Raw genomic sequence first — 18537 nt, 5'->3', positions numbered from 1 at the left:
ACAGGGATGAGTCCCTTTTTAGCAAACTATGGGTGTCATCCCAGGGCTTTTCCAGTGGAAGGAGGGGAGAGGTGGAGCGTCCCAGCAGCAGAACATTTTGTAGAGGAGATGGAAGCGATCCACCGTCAGCTCCAGCTCAACCTAGAAAGGGCCAAGGAAGAATACAAGAAGCAGGCAGACAGGAATAGAAGGGAAGGTGAAACCATAAGGGTGGGGGACCAGGCGTGGCTGTCGACCCAAGGGTTGCCGTTCAAAGGGGGTTGCAAGAAATTGAGACCCAAAAGATTGGGACCATTTGAAGTTATTCAACAGGTCAATCCGGTGGCGTTCAAACTCAGGTTACCTAACCACATGAAACTGCACCCAGTATTCCACAGGTCATTGTTGTCACCACACAGGGGGGGACATGAAGGGTTGTTGACTCAGGGACCAGTCATAGAAGAAAGGGAGCACAACAACCATGTGGTGGAAATCATTGACTCCAGGTGGAAGGGTAATGAGGTGGAGTATTTGGTAGCTTGGGAAGGAGAACCAGAGTCAGAAAACACCTGGTTAAGTGCAGAAGAAGTCAATGACGAGGTTTTGATAGAAACGTTTCATCAAAGGTTCCCAAGGAAACCTCAGTCTGTAACGAGGTTTCAGAGGGAATATTTTGGCACCACCGATGAGAAAGAGGAGTTCGAAGGGTTCCCGGAATCAGAGCGGGAAGAAGAAGTAGACTCTGATGAGGAGGAGTACTGGGGGGCCAGGGACAGCAACAGGTGGAGGGAAGTGTTCGAGACTTCAGAAGAGGAGGGAGGCTCTTTCAGGGGTTTTGCATCCTCACCGCCCATGGAGGAAGGGACGGGAGGGGGTGAAGGGGGCCCTGGAGGGGAGGTGGATGTCAGGGAACTGCCATCAGAGCAGGTGGTGGAAGGGCTCAAGGAAGTTAGGAGAGACTTAACAGCAGAGGAAGGAACCAGCAGGGGGAGAGAAGGAGCTCCGAGGGAAAGGGAGTCGGAAGAAGGGCTCTGGGACACTTCCAGCGAAAACAGTGAGGAGGTTTCAGGACCTCCTATAGGGACACCCACACCTCGCCGGAAACTGTCACGCCGAGAGTCCAGAAGACGCGTTTCCGTTAAGGAGCTTTTATGTTGGAAGAGATTCCGCAAACGCCCACTGTCGGATTCTGCCAGCGACTGAGGGAGCCATGCTTAAGGGCTCCACTAAAGACAGAGTTTTGCTAAGCTGAGCAAACCCTGAGGGACTAAGCTTTTACACACAAGCAGCTCATCATCCCATCACAGCAGACAATTTTCCTGCTCTTTTTCATATGTCAAAATTGCTGTTTGAAATCCAAGCAAGAGTTTTCCCTTATCTAGCGAACGATGAGTGATCTTGAGCCCAGAAATCAACACAAGCATCACTATGCCTCTTTACTTCAGTTTTACCTGTTGAATTGATTTTGTATTTGTCTGGATTCAAACTCCTCTGCATGGGACATGTTAGCTCTCTCTATAGAGAATAAAGTTTGGGGATGTTTTCTAACCTTTGGCATTAGTAATTTTGGCTCACAAATGAGCAAGAATCACAGCAGCTTACATTTTTCAAGTGAAGCGTTGCACACAAGTTTGCCTTACTGTTTTATAGAAGCTAGATTTTGGGTAGCCTGCAAGATAAAACAGTAAAATGTACACAATAGTTGGAAGGAACATAAATACGAAGTCATTGTTCTCAGCCTTGTAGAATTCAAAGGCAAACTGAAGCAGAGGGCCTTCTCAGCAGTGGCACCTGCCCTGTGGAATGCCCTCCCATCAGATGTCAAAGAGACAAACAATTACGCAACCTCCTGTAGACATCTGAAGGCAGCCCTGTATTGGGAAGCTTTTAAAGTCTGATGTGTTGTTGCTTTCTTTATATATTCCGTTGGAAGCCACCCAGTAGCAATTACTACTACTACTAAGTTTCTCCTCTACCAGCAATATATTGTTACTAGCCCCCCCCCCCCCAATCCCTGCCGTGCACGGGATTCTGGTGATCTTGGCCCTGAACCAGGGTCTGTGCTCCTTTGGAGAATTGAAAATGCAGTGGAGGCTGTCATAGCTTTAAGAAATACAGTTTATTCACATATTTACAGCTAAGGTTGGAGGGAGGGAGTCCAGATCTTACAGCATGGTCATCTCAAGAGGGCCTTGTTCCACACAGCAGTGCAGCACTTGTGTCCAAGGCCTTTTCCCCAGCCTGCCTTCATCCAGCCCGCCCAAGGTGGATCTCTCCTTTTGTTCTCTCTTCTTCCCAGCTCACCTTGTTAAAGACATTCCCTTCCTGTTACCTCACACCCAGTTGCCCTGGGAACCTTCCAAACCCCCAATCTCTGGGGTAGGAGTGGGGAGGATAGTTCTCTTGCATTGCCAATGGCACTCAGTGGCCCTGTATGGTTTCTTCATTGCCCTAGCTTGGCCTGGTTGTTTTCCTTGGCCAGGGTAGCCCAGGAATTCCTCTGTTTCTCTCTTCACATCCCAAATAATCAAAATCCACCATTCAGTGCTATTTTTCTAGGAAAGAGGTGCCAGAACTCACCATGAATGCCTCCTTCATTCTCTTAGAATGGCAAAGGTGCCCATCTGACAGGTGCCAGAGCTGAGTTGCTGCAGGTTCCAGCTGAAAAAAAAGCCCTGCCACCACCATTTATTCATTTCTAGGGTTTAGGGGGGTCCCTCCCCAACTTATAATGCCATATAGAGTAAGGCCTCAGCTAGGAAATTACCACCCAAAGTATTTTGTGTGTTTAAGCTGGAAGTTAAACTAAGTGAGCTATTAAAAGTAAAACAGTGAAATAAATTGAGCTTGACAACCAAACCCCAAAATATGCCTGAGGCCACAACAACAATATCTTTTATTATTGCTCTCTTATTTCTTCTCCCCTGTCAGTTTCCTCTCCATTTTGCTAGAGTGCATTTCTGACGGTTGATGTGTTAATGAATCTTTGCAAAATGTTATGATGGAATAGGGAACTCAATTACTACTAGCAAAAGTGCTGGTAACCATCATCTGCATTGTGCCTAGTGCTATTTCTTACTGATACTGGCCCTCTGCTTACCTACTCTGGCATTCACTGGAGCAGTAAAGCAGTACAAAATGCTCTGAGGTTTCCACTTACCTGTCCACTCATCTGCTTCCAGAGCATAGATATTTAAAATATGTTTGTCATTGCTCTCTTTTTAATTTCTCACAAACTATTGAGCTCTGGTTTTAGTTATATTTTTGCTAAGGTGGATATTTGTTCTACAAAAATCCAGTCCCTAATAACTAAATGCAATTACTATGAATATTTACTTGGTGTGTGTTTCTGTGCTTGTGTGTAGGCTATTATAGGTGATAGTGAAATTTCTTATCCTCTTACTCGCCTTGGCTCGTAGTGTACAGATACGATGACATCCATGTAACGGTTCATTTCCATAGTTCACCACTAGACCAGTGGTTCCCAATTAGTGTTCCACAGACCCCAGGACATCTGTGTATAACCCACCCAGGGGGTCCATGGCACTATTTGCATAACAAAAACTACCATAGAGGTATCAAAATTTTCAAAAGTAGTACTTGGCTAATTGGGAACCACTGCACTAGACCATCACATATGTCTGGAGTAAGTGCTGAGTTGCTTATAATCACTTATTTTCATTTCACAGTATTTGTGTTAAAACCATAGAAACGAATTACCACACACAAGTCGAGTTCTAATAGTATTCCAAAACCTTGCTGATGCCACCCTTTTCAGGAGTGGTTCTTAAAGATTGGCACATTTCACACATTATGGTCCCAGTTGAAGTGCACAAACTTCACTTATCAGCTGGCCTAATAGCAGAGAATTAAGCACCAAATTTCTATTAGCAGTAGTTGTTGAATCAACATGTGATGTGACATTGACTTGTGATTCCAAAGTTGCTTCTCCTATATTGTAAAGAACGCAGGGTGAGGGAGATGTGGGGAAGTCCAGTTAGTAACCTAAAAATGTATTTTGGAAGTTGGATTGTTTTTCTTTCTTTCTTTTTTCTGGCTTGTCCTTCTTTTTCTTTTCTGTAAACTGAAAATGTAATAAAAATTTTAATAAAAAAAAAAACAAAGTTGCTTTGCCTAAAAGAAAGGTGGTGGGTGAGAGGGAAACTGGATTTTATCCCATTATTATGTGCTCTACAATAATGTCGGCTGGTTTAATAGAGTTGCTGACTGAAATCACTAGAGAAGCAGGCTGCAGCTGCTGACCTCTGCTCTCACTAGAAGCTATAACTATAGCAACATGGAAATATTGCAGTGTTGTGATTAAGGGGTAATCTACAAAAAAAGAAGAAGTCATCTTGGACATTTCTACATGTCAGTAGTGAAGAGTCACTTGCAAATGTGTGATGTTCTTTTGTATCTTGGTAGGCCTAAGTTTAAGGGGGATGCAGGTGGCGCTGTGGGTTAAAGCCTCAGCGCCTAGGGCTTGCCGATCGAAAGGTCGGCGGTTCGAATCCCTGCGGCGGGGTGCGCTCCCGCTGCTCGGTCCCAGCGCCTGCCAACCTAGCAGTTCGAAAGCACCTCCGGGTGCAAGTAGATAAATAGGGACCGCTTACCAGCGGGAAGGTAAACGGCGTTTCCGTGTGCGGCTCTGGCTCGCCAGAGCAGCGATGTCACGCTGGCCATGTGACCCGGAAGTGTCTCTGGACAGCGCTGGCCCCTGACCTCTTAAGTGAGATGGGCGCACAACCCCAGAGTCTGTCAAGACTGGCCCGTATGGGCAGGGGTACCTTTACCTTTACCTTAGGCCTAAGTTTCCTGTCATCCTCAAATGTTTCCCTAGAACAGTCTGTTCGTTTTCACCTTTTCAACAAATAGGAATATATACACATACACTTCCTGGATTTTCACACTGGTATTGCCTTCTAAGTTAAAACAAGATCGCCCCAAGCATTTGTTTTGTTCCTGTCCTTTCAGACAAGCTGCATTTGTTCTGTGCGGATGTTGAAATTAGATGTTGCTATGCCTTCTAGCTTTAAGATCCAAATGATTTAAGTTTTATCCAGTAAGCAGAATTGCCAGCATTTTGCCTGATTTTTAATGCTTGGACCAGCTGCTAGTATGAAAAGAGTGCTGAGGTGTTGATGGGTAGAAGGGGAAAATGAAGTGAAATAAGTCTGAGTGAGTAGTACTGTTCCACTGATGGATGGGGAACAGGAAATATTATTTAGGGAGTACATGAATAGCACACATGCAGTAAATAGCATAATAATATTACATGGCATATATATAAAAGGTACAATCAAACCTTCATGGTTAAGTATCAGCTGAGAAGTTGTCTCCCAGTCTTCCTCCTGTGCAAGTTTTGGGCAAGAAGACTTTCCCCCTTTCTTGATAATAAAAGAACCCTGGGCCATCCAGCCACACTGAATGAAGGTTCAGGAGAGACAAAAGAAACAGCACCCTCACACAGTGTGTAGTTAAACAATTTCATTTGCTATCACAAAATGTAGTGATGGCAACCAATTCAGATGACTTTAAAAGGGGATTAGACAGTTTGATGGATTATAAGGCTATCAGAGGTTACTAGTCATGATGACTATATGCACAGTAATGCACAGGCTTCGAGAAAGTAGTATTATATGTTTATGAGGTGTCTGGACCCCCCTTCTAATTCCTGGACCCCTTTTAATTCCTGAATGCCAGGCACTGGATTTAGCAAATGCAAACCAAAGCATTTTTTTCAAGTTTGGGAAATCACCTGGGAGAAGGGCCATCAAGGAGAAGAAAAAGAAGGTAATGTTGATTAACAAAGCAAATGAATGTTAGCGCTCCTTCAACTGAGAGATAGTAAGCAGAGTTGAGTTTAGGATTGCAATAGTAGTAATGTGAGCCCAGAGAGAAAAAGTGGCAACCTGTTAGATGCAGCAAGCTGAGCAAATGGACAGTTGGTATATATTTGTAAATGAACCATGTATCATAAAGGCACCATAGTCTCCACTGTGTCTCATTTCCAAAGGAAACACGAACCCTGAGTATGTGCCTGGACCCTTGGAATCTCATGCTGCTCAGAGATTGGTGTGACGTGAAACAGTATTTACCCCATAGTCAAAAGCAGTAATGCATCTGAATTCCAGTTGCTGGAAACCTTAGGAGGAGAGAGTGTTCTTGTGCTTGGGTTCTGCTTGTGGATTTTCTGCATGCATCTGGCTGGCTGCTGTGAGAACAGGATGCTGGACTAGCTGGGCCACTTTTCTGATCCAGCAGGCTCTCCTTATGTTCTTAAGTCTGGATTCAACTGTTTGAGCTGTGGTCCCTTTAAACACAACAACACATTACATCAGCTGGTAAAAACAACTTCCTTTGGTAGCATGGCTAGGCATTTTTTTAAAAAACAAAACAAACAAAACAAAACACTGCTGCACCATTAATTAGCTCTTGGTCCTTGGATCATGGTGTGTGTTGCTTTAAGTCAACAGGTCTTGCTCATTGTGCATGTAGTATGGACAGAACAGTGCTAAAAATACATTGTATGTTGTCATAGTGATGGGCTCCAATAGGAGCCAGCTACTTAAAACTTGCTAAATAATATCCTTGTGTCAGAATGACTGAAATTACTCCTGATTTCAAGTTTTCACTTAATGCAAAATAAAGTGCTTGCTGGCATGGTGCCTCTACCTTTGATCTTTACAAATGACCTGCAGTGAATTGTTGAGCATGTGAAACTGAACACAGTGAGATGTATTAAAGAGAGGGTGACACTACTTTGAAAAACCTTTAGAGCATTAACAGAATTTATGTTTTGATGGGAATTTATCCAAGGCACAGCATGGTATGCAGAGTTTGTATTGATAGACATGTGTGTAATAAAGAGCTGCTCCCGAAACATGGCAGGAAAATTGCTGCTTTCATAGTGAGTAAAAGGGAAACTCCATGAATGGTATGCTGATGCTACATTCCCTTCTCTTCCAGTTCCATTTCAAAGAGGCAATGAATAAAGGGCAGAATAATAGTTTATTCAGTTAGCAGCCCTTTATGCATCTTTAAAAAAATAAAGAACAGAATTGGACGGGTCCCTGAGGGTCATCTAGTCCAACCCCCTGTAATGCAGGCACCTCAACACGTAGTCCTCCATCTAATCTGGAAACCATCCCAGACTCTGCTTAGCTTTGTATCTGTGCTAGCAGGTGTAATGCTACACCACTGTTGCATCAAAGACTAATTATCACCCCTATTTGTGTTTAAATATTTAAGCATAGTCAAGGCTTGTTTTAGTTAACACTTTTGTTTCCAGATGCCAACAGCTGTTATATGCTATTTGAAAGTGCCTAAAACTTTCATTCTAAAAGTTTCTTGCCTGGTTTGTTGGTAAACTTATTGAGACAAGGTCTTCACTTCTATTTTTTCCCATTTTAGTCTTTTTTAAAAAAGTGATAGTTTGTGCAGGCAAATCAAACATGTAGCCAATTAAAATGCTGTGCTTTATAATATGGGGAATCATGTATGTGTCTCCAGCTTTCATTTATGTATCCATGGGCGTAGCCAGGTTTTTTGTTAGGGGCAGGCAGGCCTTTTGTTGGGGGGGGGGGACCTCAGATAAGCTATGTATTTTTATTGATTTAAGGGGGGCAGCTGTCTCTCCCTGTCCCCCCATGCTAGCTGAATTTGAGGATATTTGTTTCCACATAGTCTAGGGATTTGGATTCTTAAAAATTCTAAAATGAAGCTCGTGTAGCACTTTGTATTTTCCACATACAATTTTTTTATGTTTTTAAGATCTGATGAATGCTTTACACTAAGGGCAATCTAGCTTTTGGCTAATTTACCAAAATGAATAAATAACCTTCATTTGTGGGGTTGGTACCTGTTGAGGGTTTTTTGTTTTGTTTTGTTTTGAATTGCTTTTTGGAAGTCAGTATCATGAAGTTGTTGTTCTCGGCCTCATGAAAGGTAAGGAAAGCAATACACTTGGCACCAGCTTGGCTGCAGGAGTTGCTGGGAAAAGCTGTACAAGGAGCCATCTAACTGCCTTAGGGACTCCCCTCTGGATTTGTGTAGGGTTTACTCCTGAGCCTTTTCTTCTCCCAAAGATGCCCTGCAAGGCAGCAGTGGTTTAATATCAGAGTTTTCCTTCTCCTAGATGGACTACCAGGTTGACAAGCCCCATCTGTTCCTTACTTCCCTCTACAACATGGGCAGAAACTGCCTTCTTGACTGTTGGACACACTATTGCTCTCATCTGCTCAATCCACCAGAGCTTGTCTTCGCAAGCCAGGAAGTCCCTAATTCACCAAGGATCTGAAATGTATTGGCTACCCTCGCCCGGTTTAGCTTGTCAGTCAGTTCCATTCCTAGGGTGGAGCCACAGTTGCATGCTGACGGTTCCTAGGAGCTACAGGTGAGAGCTGCAGGGTGGGGACCAAAGGTGGCCAACTGCCCCAGAAGGAGCATGATGTGTACCCCACCAGAGGCACTACTCCTCCCCTAACACCCCATACACAACATCTTAATGGTGAACATCTTAATTTTAAAAACTCCAGAAAGTTACATTTATTGAAATGTAGTTAACCTGCTCCCAATGTGTAACTCTGCCTCAAACAGTTAAGCATGTGCTTTAAGAATGAATGTGTACATTTTTGGATAATTTGCTTGATCAATATTTTTATATATTTCATTAGTAACAATTTAATAAACCTGTTTGTGACTCTGCAGCATTTAGAGAGGCTGATGCATTTTAGGCCTCTATCACACCCACTGAGTTTCTATAACTTTTAAACCCAAGGCCAGGCTACTGAGGCACTTTTCAGACCATTGCTGTTTTGCAGGTGGGATTCAATCACATGCCTGTAAACTCACACCACACAATTAAAGTGGATTTGGTGCATTTCTGCAACAAATATGAAAAACCAAGTTTTTGTTTTATGGAAAGTGAAGGGTAAATGCTTTCCCCCAAAATAAATCAGAACAAATGCTTTACTAAGCAACTTGACTTACTTGCAAGGGTTAACAGCGTTATTGTGACATCAGGGCACTTCAGCTATTGAAAACAAGGATGCAGGGTTATCAGGAACAATGCTCAGCAACATGCACATCTTGACATATACTTGAATCCTTAGGTAGGGACCAAAAATATGTGGGCATTATGTCCAATAAAAATCTAATTAACTTTAGTTTGAGAAGGCAAGGTTAAATGTGCTTGAGAAAGCCATATATGATTGAGGTAGCAGTTGGTCAGCGGGCAATAACAAACCACTTCAGTTTTCAGTACATTCCTATATATTGTGCACCAAGGATGAGCCAAGGATGCTTTGCAGATAGATTCTATTTTTGCAATACTTGAGGAATATTTAGAAATCTTATTAATTCTTCGTTGTTGTTGTTTAGTCGTTTAGTCGTGTCCAACTCTTTGTGACCCCATGGACCAGAGCACGCCAGGCACTCCTGTCTTCCACTGCCTCCCGCAGTTTGGTCAAACTCATGTTCGTAGCTTCGAGAACACTGTCCAACCATCTCATCCTCTGTCGTCCCCTTCTCCTTGTGCCCTCCATCTTTCACAACATCAGGGTCTTTTCCAGTCTTCTCTTCTCATGAGGTGGCCAAAGTATTGGAGTCTCAGCTTCAGGATCTGTCCTTCCAGTGAGCACTCAGGGCTGATTTCCTGAAGAATGGATACGTTTGATCTTCTTACAGTCCATGGGACTCTCAAGAGTCTCCTCCAGCACCATAATTCAAAAGCATCAATTCTTTGGCGATCAGCTTTCTTTATGGTCCAGCTCTCACTTCCATACATCACTAGTGGGAAAACCATGGCTTTAACTATACGGACCTTTGTTGGCAAGGTGATGTCTCTGCTTTTTAAGATACTGTCTAGGTTTGCCATCGCCTTTCCCCCAAGCAGCAGGCGTCTTTTAATTTCGTGACTGCTGTCACCATCTGCGGTGATCATGGAGCCCAAGAAAGTAAAATCTCTCACTGCCTCCTTTTCTTCCCCTTCTATTTGCCAGGAGGTGATGGGCCCAGTGGCCATGATCTTCGTTTTTTTGATGTTGAGCTTCAGACCATATTTTGCACTCTCCTCTTTCACCCTCAATAAAAGGTTCTTTAATTCCTCCTCACTTTCTGCCATCAAGGTTGTGTCATCTGCATATCTGAGGTTGTTGATATTTCTTCCGGCAATCTTTATTCCAGCTTGGGATTCATCCAGCCCAGCCTTTCGCATGATGAATTCTGCATATAAGTTAAATAAGCAGGGAGACAATATACAGCCTTGCCATACTCCTTTCCCAATTTTGAACCAATCAGTTGTTCCATATCCAGTTCTAACTATAGCTTCTTGTCCCACATAGAGATTTCTCAGGAGACAGATGAGGTGATCAGGCACTCCCATTTCTTTAAGAACTTGCCATAGTTTGCTGTGGTCGACACAGTCAAAGGCTTTTGCATAGTCAATGAAGCAGAAGTAAATGTCTTTCTGGAACTCTCTAGCTTTCTCCATAATCCAGCGCATGTTTGCAATTTGTTCTCTGGTTCCTCTGCCCCTTCAAAATCCAGCTTGCACTTCTGGGAGTTTTCGGTCCACATACTGCTTAAGCCTGCCTTGTAGAATTTTAAGCATAACCTTGCTAGCGTGTGAAATGAGTGCAATTGTGCGGTAGTTGGAGCATTCTTTGGCACTGCCCTTCTTTGGGATTGGGATGTAGACTGATCTTCTCCAATCCTCTGGACACTGCTGAGTTTTCCAAACTTGCTGGCATATTGAGTGTAGCACCTTAACAGCATCATCTTTTAAAATTTTAAATAGTTCAGCTGGAATATCATCACTTCCACTGGCCTTGTTATTAGCAGTGCTTTCTAAGGCCCATTTGACTTCACTCTCCAGGATGTCTGGCTCAAGATCAGCAACCACACTACCTGGAGTGTACGAGCCATCCATTTCTTTCTAGTATAGTTCCTCTGTGTATTCTTGCCACCTCTTCTTGGTGTCTTCTGCTTCTGTTAGGTCCTTTCCACTTTTGTCTTTTATTATGGTAATCTTTGTATGAAATGTTCCTTTCATATCTCCAATTTTCTTGAACAGATCTCTGGTTTTTCCCATTCTGTTGTTTTCCTCTATTTCTTTGCATTGCTCGTTTAAGAAGGCCTTCTTGTCTCTCCTTTCTATTTTTTGGAAACCTGCATTCAATTTCCTGTATCTTTCACTATCTCCCTCGAATTTTGCTTGCCTTCTGTCCTCCGCTATGTGTAAGGCCTCGTTAGACAGCCACTTTGCTTTCTTGCATTTCCTTTTCGTTGGGATGGTTTTAGTTGCTGCCTCCTGTATAATGTTACAAGCCTCCATCCATAGTTCTTCAAGCACTCTATCCACCAAATCTAAATCCTTAAACCTGTTCCTCACTTCCACTGTGTATTCATAAGGGATTTGACTTAGATTGTATCTTACCGGCCCAGTGGTTTTTCCTACTTTCTTCAATTTAAGCTTGAATTTTACTATAAGAAGCTGATGATCTAAGCCACAGCCAGCTCCAGGTATTGTTTTTGCTGACTGTATAGAGCTTCTCCATCTTTCGCTGCGGAGAATATAATCAATCTGATTTCGATGCTGCCCATCTGGTGATGTCCATGTGTAGAGCTGTCTCTTGTGTTGTTGGAAAAGAGTGTTTGTGATGACCAGCTTGGTCTCTTGGCAGAACTCTATTAGCCTTTGCCCTGCTTCGTTTTGAACTCCAAGGCCAAACTTGCCAGTTGTTCCTTTTATCTCTTGACTCCCTACTTTAGCATTCCAATCCCCTATAATGAGAAGAACATCCTTCTTTGGTGTCATTTCTATAAGGTGTTGTAAGTCTTCATAGAATTGGTCAATTTCAGTTTCTTCAGCACCAGTGGTTGGTGCATAAACTTGGATTACTGTGATGTCAAAAGGTCTGCCTTGGATTCGTATCGAGATCATTCTCTAATTTTTTAGATTGCATCCCAGTACAGCTTTCGCCACTCTTTTGTTGACTATGAGGGCCACTTCATTTCTTTTATGGGATTCTTGCCCACAGTAGTAGATATGATGGTCATCCGAACTGAATTCGCCCATTCCCGTCCATTTTAGTTCACTGATGCCCAGGATGTCAATATTTATTCTTGCCATCTCATTTTTGACCACATCCAACTTACCAAGGTTCATGGTTCTTACATTCCAGGTTCCTATGCAATATTTTTCTTTACAGCATTGGACTTTCCTTTCACTTCAAGGCATATCCGCAACTGAGCGTCCTTTCGGCTTTGGCCCAACCGCTTCATCAGCTCTGAATCTACTTGTACTTGTCCTCCGCTCTTCCTCAGTAGCATGTTGGACACCTTCCAACCTGAGGGGCTCATCTTCCAGCGTCATAACTTTTATATGCCTGTTGCCTTTGTCCATGGAGTTTTCTTGGCAGGGATACTGGAGTGGCTTGCTGGTTCCTGCTCCAGGTGGATCACGTTTGGTCAAAACTCTCCACTATAACCTGTCCATCTTGGGTGGCCCTGCACAGCATAGCTCATAGCTTCTCTGAGTTATTCAAGCCCCTTCGCCACGGCAAGGCAGTGATCCATGAAGGGGATTAATTATTAATTCTATTTATCATGTTATTCTTGGTGGGGGGAGAGAGAGAGAAAGAAAGAAAGATTGCTTTACTGTCGTGACTGTTGCATGCGTAGATGATAGAATTACCATATTTTTTGCTCTATAAGACACACTTTTCCCCTCCTAAAAAGTAAGGGGAAATGTGTGTCTTATACGTCTTATGGAGCGAATGCAGGCTGCGCAGCTATCCCACAAGCCAGAACAGCAAGAGGGATTGCTGCACAGTGCTTCCTCTCGCTGTTCTAGCTTCTGGCTTAGCCGCGCGCAGCCTCTTCAGGGCAGGGAGAACATTCATCCCGCTGCCCTGAAGAGGCTACACGGCTATCCCAGAACAATGAGAGGAATCGCTGCTGGGCTCAGTCAGCCTGCTTATATAGAGCTCTAGTACAATGTTACTGTAGCAACTTTCTAAAACCATCCGATCACTGAACGTCACTTTCGATCCTTCATTTGCATAACTATCTACAGTATCCCCCTGCTGGCCCAGGGTGAGAACTTCAGTACATAACACAGAATAATTTTTTTCTTGTTTTCCTCCTCCAAAAACTAGGTGTGTCTTATGGCCTGGTGCGTCTTATAGAGCGAAAAATACAGTAATCTTAAAAAGAAAAGAAAAAGCTCCCTAAATGCTGGTGCTAATGAGATTCCCAAGGCCATGTGGGGTAGTTAAAAAATGACTACCTACAGTAGTTGGAAATCAGTTTTCCTCACTGGAGTTGGTAATAAAGGGGCAAGCCTGATTAATCTCTTGGGGCATTCCTGGTGACAGGAACCTGGGGTAGTGGCTAGACTGCTGGAGACTAGGGTTCGAATCCTCACTTAGCCACAAAGCTTACTGAAAGGCTCAACAAAGCCCAGCTAGTCTTTGCGAGACTAGCAAAAGCAGCATGGATCTGGCAGTGCAAATGCCTTTTGCATCCTGCTCAAGCCTCTCTCCTGTTGGAGGGTGGGTTAGAAGGATGCAACAGGGACTTCCGGGTTAGCGCCATCGGCAATGGCGGAATTCCTCTGATCCAGAGGAACCCGCTCCGCGAAAATCGGGTCTTGCCACCGCGGTGAAGGCGGAGAACCTTTAATTATCCCAGGCAGAGGAAGCCTGGGAACATGGGATTCGGCTGACACCAGGAGCGCCCCCCTACACGCAAGGAAACCCCTTTTTCGGGGATCCGAAGCGACGTGGGGTGAGCGGCGCGGTGTTTTGAATCGACCGCTATTTTTGTGGAGTGAAGCCGGACAGCCGTTGCCGGAGAGTGCTGACATTTTTCCTGTGGACAATTGGACTCTAAACAAGTACCCGTGAGTAGAACGGAAAATTGGACTAAGAAACATTTTAATTTGGCACTCAAGCGGGAAGATTCTAAACAGGAAGTCCGCCTTCCGCTTTTGTAAATAGCCTGAAGCAAAAATTGTGCAAGTTAAAGTCTGGAAAGTTGTACATAAAGGTTTAAAATTCCTCCTGTTTTAACCATCTAAACCCCTCTTGGAAGCAGGAGTAAAGAGGGGGGATTTTGACTGTTTAAGCCTGCAGGAGAGAGAGTAAAGACAAACAGCGAATACTTATACAGAAACCATCCAGGAGTCAACTCAAGAACCTGTTTTGACAGAGCAAGTGCAAATGCAGAAGATAATGGAGGAGGCTGCTGTTGAACCTCAAGTAATACAAATGCAGAAGCCCGAGGCCATACAGGAGCATAAGCCGTTGTTGTTGAAGGTTGAATCTGGAATGGGCCAGGGGGGGTCTGGAGTTGTGGGGGCCCTTAAGTTTGGAGGGACTTTGAAACATGCCTTTAAATATTTTCTGGACTATACTGTTGACTGTGGGGAATGGGACTGTGGGGAATGGGCCGACCTGTTGAGGAGAGACGGAGATATTTTTGAGTTGGAACATCCCCGAGACCTACTCCTCAATGAGAAAGGAAAGAAATTAAGAAAGAGATCAACAAAAGATAAGGTAAAGTGCAAGTACAAACAAGAAGAAGACCTGCAGAAGGGACATGGAAAAGACTTAAGAGCCTCGGACATAAGATTACCAGGTTGATGGACTAGATGGAATGGACAGTAAGGACTGACATAACCCGAGACCAGGAAGAAGAGACACTGGAGGAAGATTGGAAGAAAACTTTTTAAAAAAATTATTTTGGGAATTAGTGTAAAATTAACGAGCATTAGGAAAAATGTTGGAATGAAAATATTTGGCTTTAGCAAAAATGATTTAAGAAATTATGTACAAATAAATATTAAGTTTTAAGCTTTAAGGTATTTTATGGTAAGATAAGGTTAAAATAAATTAAGGTAAATTGAATGACAGAATATAGTGAAAGATGGAAAGGATTTGCTGAGTTAACTAATAGGTTAGACTGTTAAGACAAATTACTCAATAAAAATTGAGAAAGATGGAAAGAATTTGCTGAAACAAATAACTAAACTAGAATACAAAAAGGGAGGTGTGAGGAGGTCGATGAAACAAGTAAATGAAGGATGGAGATATGGAATATTGGATGTGTGGTTTTTTTATTGTTATTGGTTTATTGGTTTTTATGTGTTTTTTCCTTGTTTTTCCCCCTTCTTTTTTGATGTACTGTTATGTATGTTTTGTTAATTTTCTGCTGTTCTCATTTTTGCTTTTTTCTGTAATTTTTGAAACTTCCAATAAATATCATTTTTTTTAAAAAAATAGAAGGATGCAACAGCTCACAACACTGTTGTGCCCCCCTAAAAAACTGCCCCCAGGATGATGGCACCCCCAGCCGTGCCCATGCTACGCCTCTGCTGAATGCTTCTAGATTCATAACTTTCTTTATTTGTCTACTTTTTTTTGTATTTATGAGAAACCCTTACTTTTTAGGAGTGAAAAAGTGTGTCTTATAGAGCGAAAAATACGGTAATTCTATCATCTACGCATGCAACAGTCACGACAGTAAAGCAATCTTTCTTTCTTTCTCTCTCTCCCCCCCCCCCACCAAGAATAACATGATAAATAGAATTAATAAGATTTCTAAATATTCCTCAAGTATTGCAAAAATAGAATTTATCTGCAAAGCATCCTTGGCTCATCCTTGGTGCACAATATATAGCAATGTATAGAAATGACACCAAAGAAGGATGTTCTTCTCATTATAGGGGATTGGAATGCTAAAGTAGGGAGTCAAGAGATAAAAGGAACAACTGGCAAGTTTGGCCTTGGAGTTCAAAACGAAGCAGGGCAAAGGCTAATAGAGTTCTGCCAAGAGACCAAGCTGGTCATCACAAACACTCTTTTCCAACAACACAAGAGACAGCTCTACACATGGACATCACCAGATGGGCAGCATCGAAATCAGATTGATTATATTCTCCGCAGCGAAAGATGGAGAAGCTCTATACAGTCAGCAAAAACAATACCTGGAGCTGGCTGTGGCTTAGATCATCAGCTTCTTATAGTAAAATTCAAGCTTAAATTGAAGAAAGTAGGAAAAACCACTGGGCCGGTAAGATACAATCTAAGTCAAATCCCTTATGAATACACAGTGGAAGTGAGGAACAGGTTTAAGGATTTAGATTTGGTGGATAGAGTGCTTGAAGAACTATGGATGGAGGCTTGTAACATTATACAGGAGGCAGCAACTAAAACCATCCCAACGAAAAGGAAATGCAAGAAAGCAAAGTGGCTGTCTAACGAGGCCTTACACATAGCGGAGGACAGAAGGCAAGCAAAATTCGAGGGAGATAGTGAAAGATACAGGAAATTGAATGCAGGTTTCCAAAAAATAGAAAGGAGAGACAAGAAGGCCTTCTTAAACGAGCAATGCAAAGAAATAGAGGAAAACAACAGAATGGGAAAAACCAGAGATCTGTTCAAGAAAATTGGAGATATGAAAGGAACATTTCATACAAAGATTACCATAATAAAAGACAAAAGTGGAAAGGACCTAACAGAAGCAGAAGACACCAAGAAGAGGTGGCAAGAATACACAGAGGAACTATACTAGAAAGAAATGGATGGCTCGTACACTCCAGGTAGTGTGGTTGCTGATCTTGAGCCAGACATCCTGGAGAGTGAAGTCAAATGGGCCTTAGAAAGCACTGCTAATAACAAGGCCAGTGGAAGTGATGATATTCCAGCTGAACTATTTAAAATTTTAAAAGATGATGCTGTTAAGGTGCTACACTCAATATGCCAGCAAGTTTGGAAAACTCAGCAGTGTCCAGAGGATTGGAGAAGATCAGTCTACATCCCAATCCCAAAGAAGGGCAGTGCCAAAGAATGCTCCAACTACCGCACAATTGCACTCATTTCACACGCTAGCAAGGTTATGCTTAAAATTCTACAAGGCAGGCTTAAGCAGTATGTGGACCGAAAACTCCCAGAAGTGCAAGCTGGATTTTGAAGGGGCAGAGGAACCAGAGAACAAATTGCAAACATGCGCTGGATTATGGAGAAAGCTAGAGAGTTCCAGAAAGACATTTACTTCTGCTTCATTGACTATGCAAAAGCCTTTGACTGTGTCGACCACAGCAAACTATGGCAAGTTCTTAAAGAAATGGGAGTGCCTGATCACCTCATCTGTCTCCTGAGAAATCTCTATGTGGGACAAGAAGCTATAGTTAGAACTGGATATGGAACAACTGATTGGTTCAAAATTGGGAAAGGAGTATGGCAAGGCTGTATATTGTCTCCCTGCTTATTTAACTTATATGCAGAATTCATCATGCGAAAGGCTGGGCTGGATGAATCCCAAGCTGGAATAAAGATTGCCGGAAGAAATATCAACAACCTCAGATATGCAGATGACACAACCTTGATGGCAGAAAGTGAGGAGGAATTAAAGAACCTTTTATTGAGGGTGAAAGAGGAGAGTGCAAAATATGGTCTGAAGCTCAACATCAAAAAAACGAAGATCATGGCCACTGGGCCCATCACCTCCTGGCAAATAGAAGGGGAAGAAAAGGAGGCAGTGAGAGATTTTACTTTCTTGGGCTCCATGATCACCGCAGATGGTGACAGCAGTCACGAAATTAAAAGACGCCTGCTGCTTGGGGGAAAGGCGATGGCAAACCTAGACAGTATCTTAAAAAGCAGAGACATCACCTTGCCAACAAAGGTCCGTATAGTTAAAGCCATGGTTTTCCCACTAGTGATGTATGGAAGTGAGAGCTGGACCATAAAGAAAGCTGATCGCCAAAGAATTGATGCTTTTGAATTATGGTGCTGGAGGAGACTCTTGAGAGTCCCATGGACTGTAAGAAGATCAAACGTATCCATTCTTCAGGAAATCAGCCCTGAGTGCTCACTGGAAGGACAGATCCTGAAGCTGAGACTCCAATACTTTGGCCACCTCATGAGAAGAGAAGACTGGAAAAGACCCTGATGTTGTGAAAGATGGAGGGCACAAGGAGAAGGGGACGACAGAGGATGAGATGGTTGGACAGTGTTCTCGAAGCTACGAACATGAGTTTGACCAAACTGCGGGAGGCAGTGGAAGACAGGAGTGCCTGGCGTGCTCTGGTCCATGGGGTCACAAAGAGTTGGACACGACTAAACGACTAAACAACAACAACGAAGAATTAATAAGATTTCTAAATATTCCTCAAGTATTGCAAAAATAGAATCTATCTGCAAAGCATCCTTGGCTCATCCTTGGTGCACAATATATAGGAATGTACTGAAAACTGAAGTGGTTTGTTATTGCCCGCTGACCAACTGCTACCTCAATCATATATGGCTTTCTCAAGCACATTTAACCTTGCCTTCTCAAACTAAAGTTAATTAGATTTTTATTGGACATAATGCCCACATATTTTTGGTCCCTACCTAAGGATTCAAGTATATGTCAAGATGTGCATGTTGCTGAGCATTGTTCCTGATAACCCTGCATCCTTGTTTTCAATAGCTGAAGTGCCCTGATGTCACAATAACGCTGTTAACCCTTGCAAGTAAGTCAAGTTGCTTAGTAAAGCATTTGTTCTGA

At 42.9% G+C, this 18537-nt stretch overlaps 1 protein-coding gene and 1 long non-coding RNA gene across 20 annotated transcripts in view; one reads left to right on the top strand and one right to left on the bottom strand.

The window, feature by feature from the left end:
- The window catches only part of LOC307208299 (transducin beta-like protein 3), a gene marked incomplete at its 5' end in the record, with an annotated part of 171556 nt that overhangs the window by 30336 nt on the left and 122683 nt on the right, over nucleotides 1–18537 (top strand). For 8 of the 13 annotated variants that reach the window (XR_013835051.1, XR_013835052.1, XR_013835053.1 and 5 more), the window contains one exon: nucleotides 5683–5772. The exons of 4 other annotated variants lie outside the window; for them this stretch is intronic. Coding sequence is in view for 1 of the 9 variants with exons in the window: in XM_079962974.1 (XP_079819100.1) it covers nucleotides 5683–5772 (90 nt within the window). Of the gene's footprint in view, nucleotides 1–5682; nucleotides 6060–18537 lie in introns of those variants that run through there. One more of the 13 variants, XR_013835060.1, reaches the window with a different exon arrangement.
- Nucleotides 1–18537, bottom strand: part of LOC307208316 — a 116160-nt gene that overhangs the window by 6380 nt on the left and 91243 nt on the right. Inside the window, exon 4 of one of the 7 annotated variants that reach the window (XR_013835073.1) lies at nucleotides 6078–6292. The exons of 5 other annotated variants lie outside the window; for them this stretch is intronic. This is a non-coding gene — a long non-coding RNA (uncharacterized lncRNA). Of the gene's footprint in view, nucleotides 1–1988; nucleotides 2655–6077; nucleotides 6293–18537 lie in introns of those variants that run through there. One more of the 7 variants, XR_013835075.1, reaches the window with a different exon arrangement.

This window comes from Podarcis cretensis (genome assembly GCF_951804945.1).
Source record: "Podarcis cretensis genome assembly, chromosome: Z".
Classification (NCBI taxonomy): Eukaryota; Metazoa; Chordata; class Lepidosauria; order Squamata; family Lacertidae; genus Podarcis; species Podarcis cretensis.
Note: the sequence above shows the minus strand (reverse complement) of the source record. Positions and strands in the feature narration are given on the sequence as shown.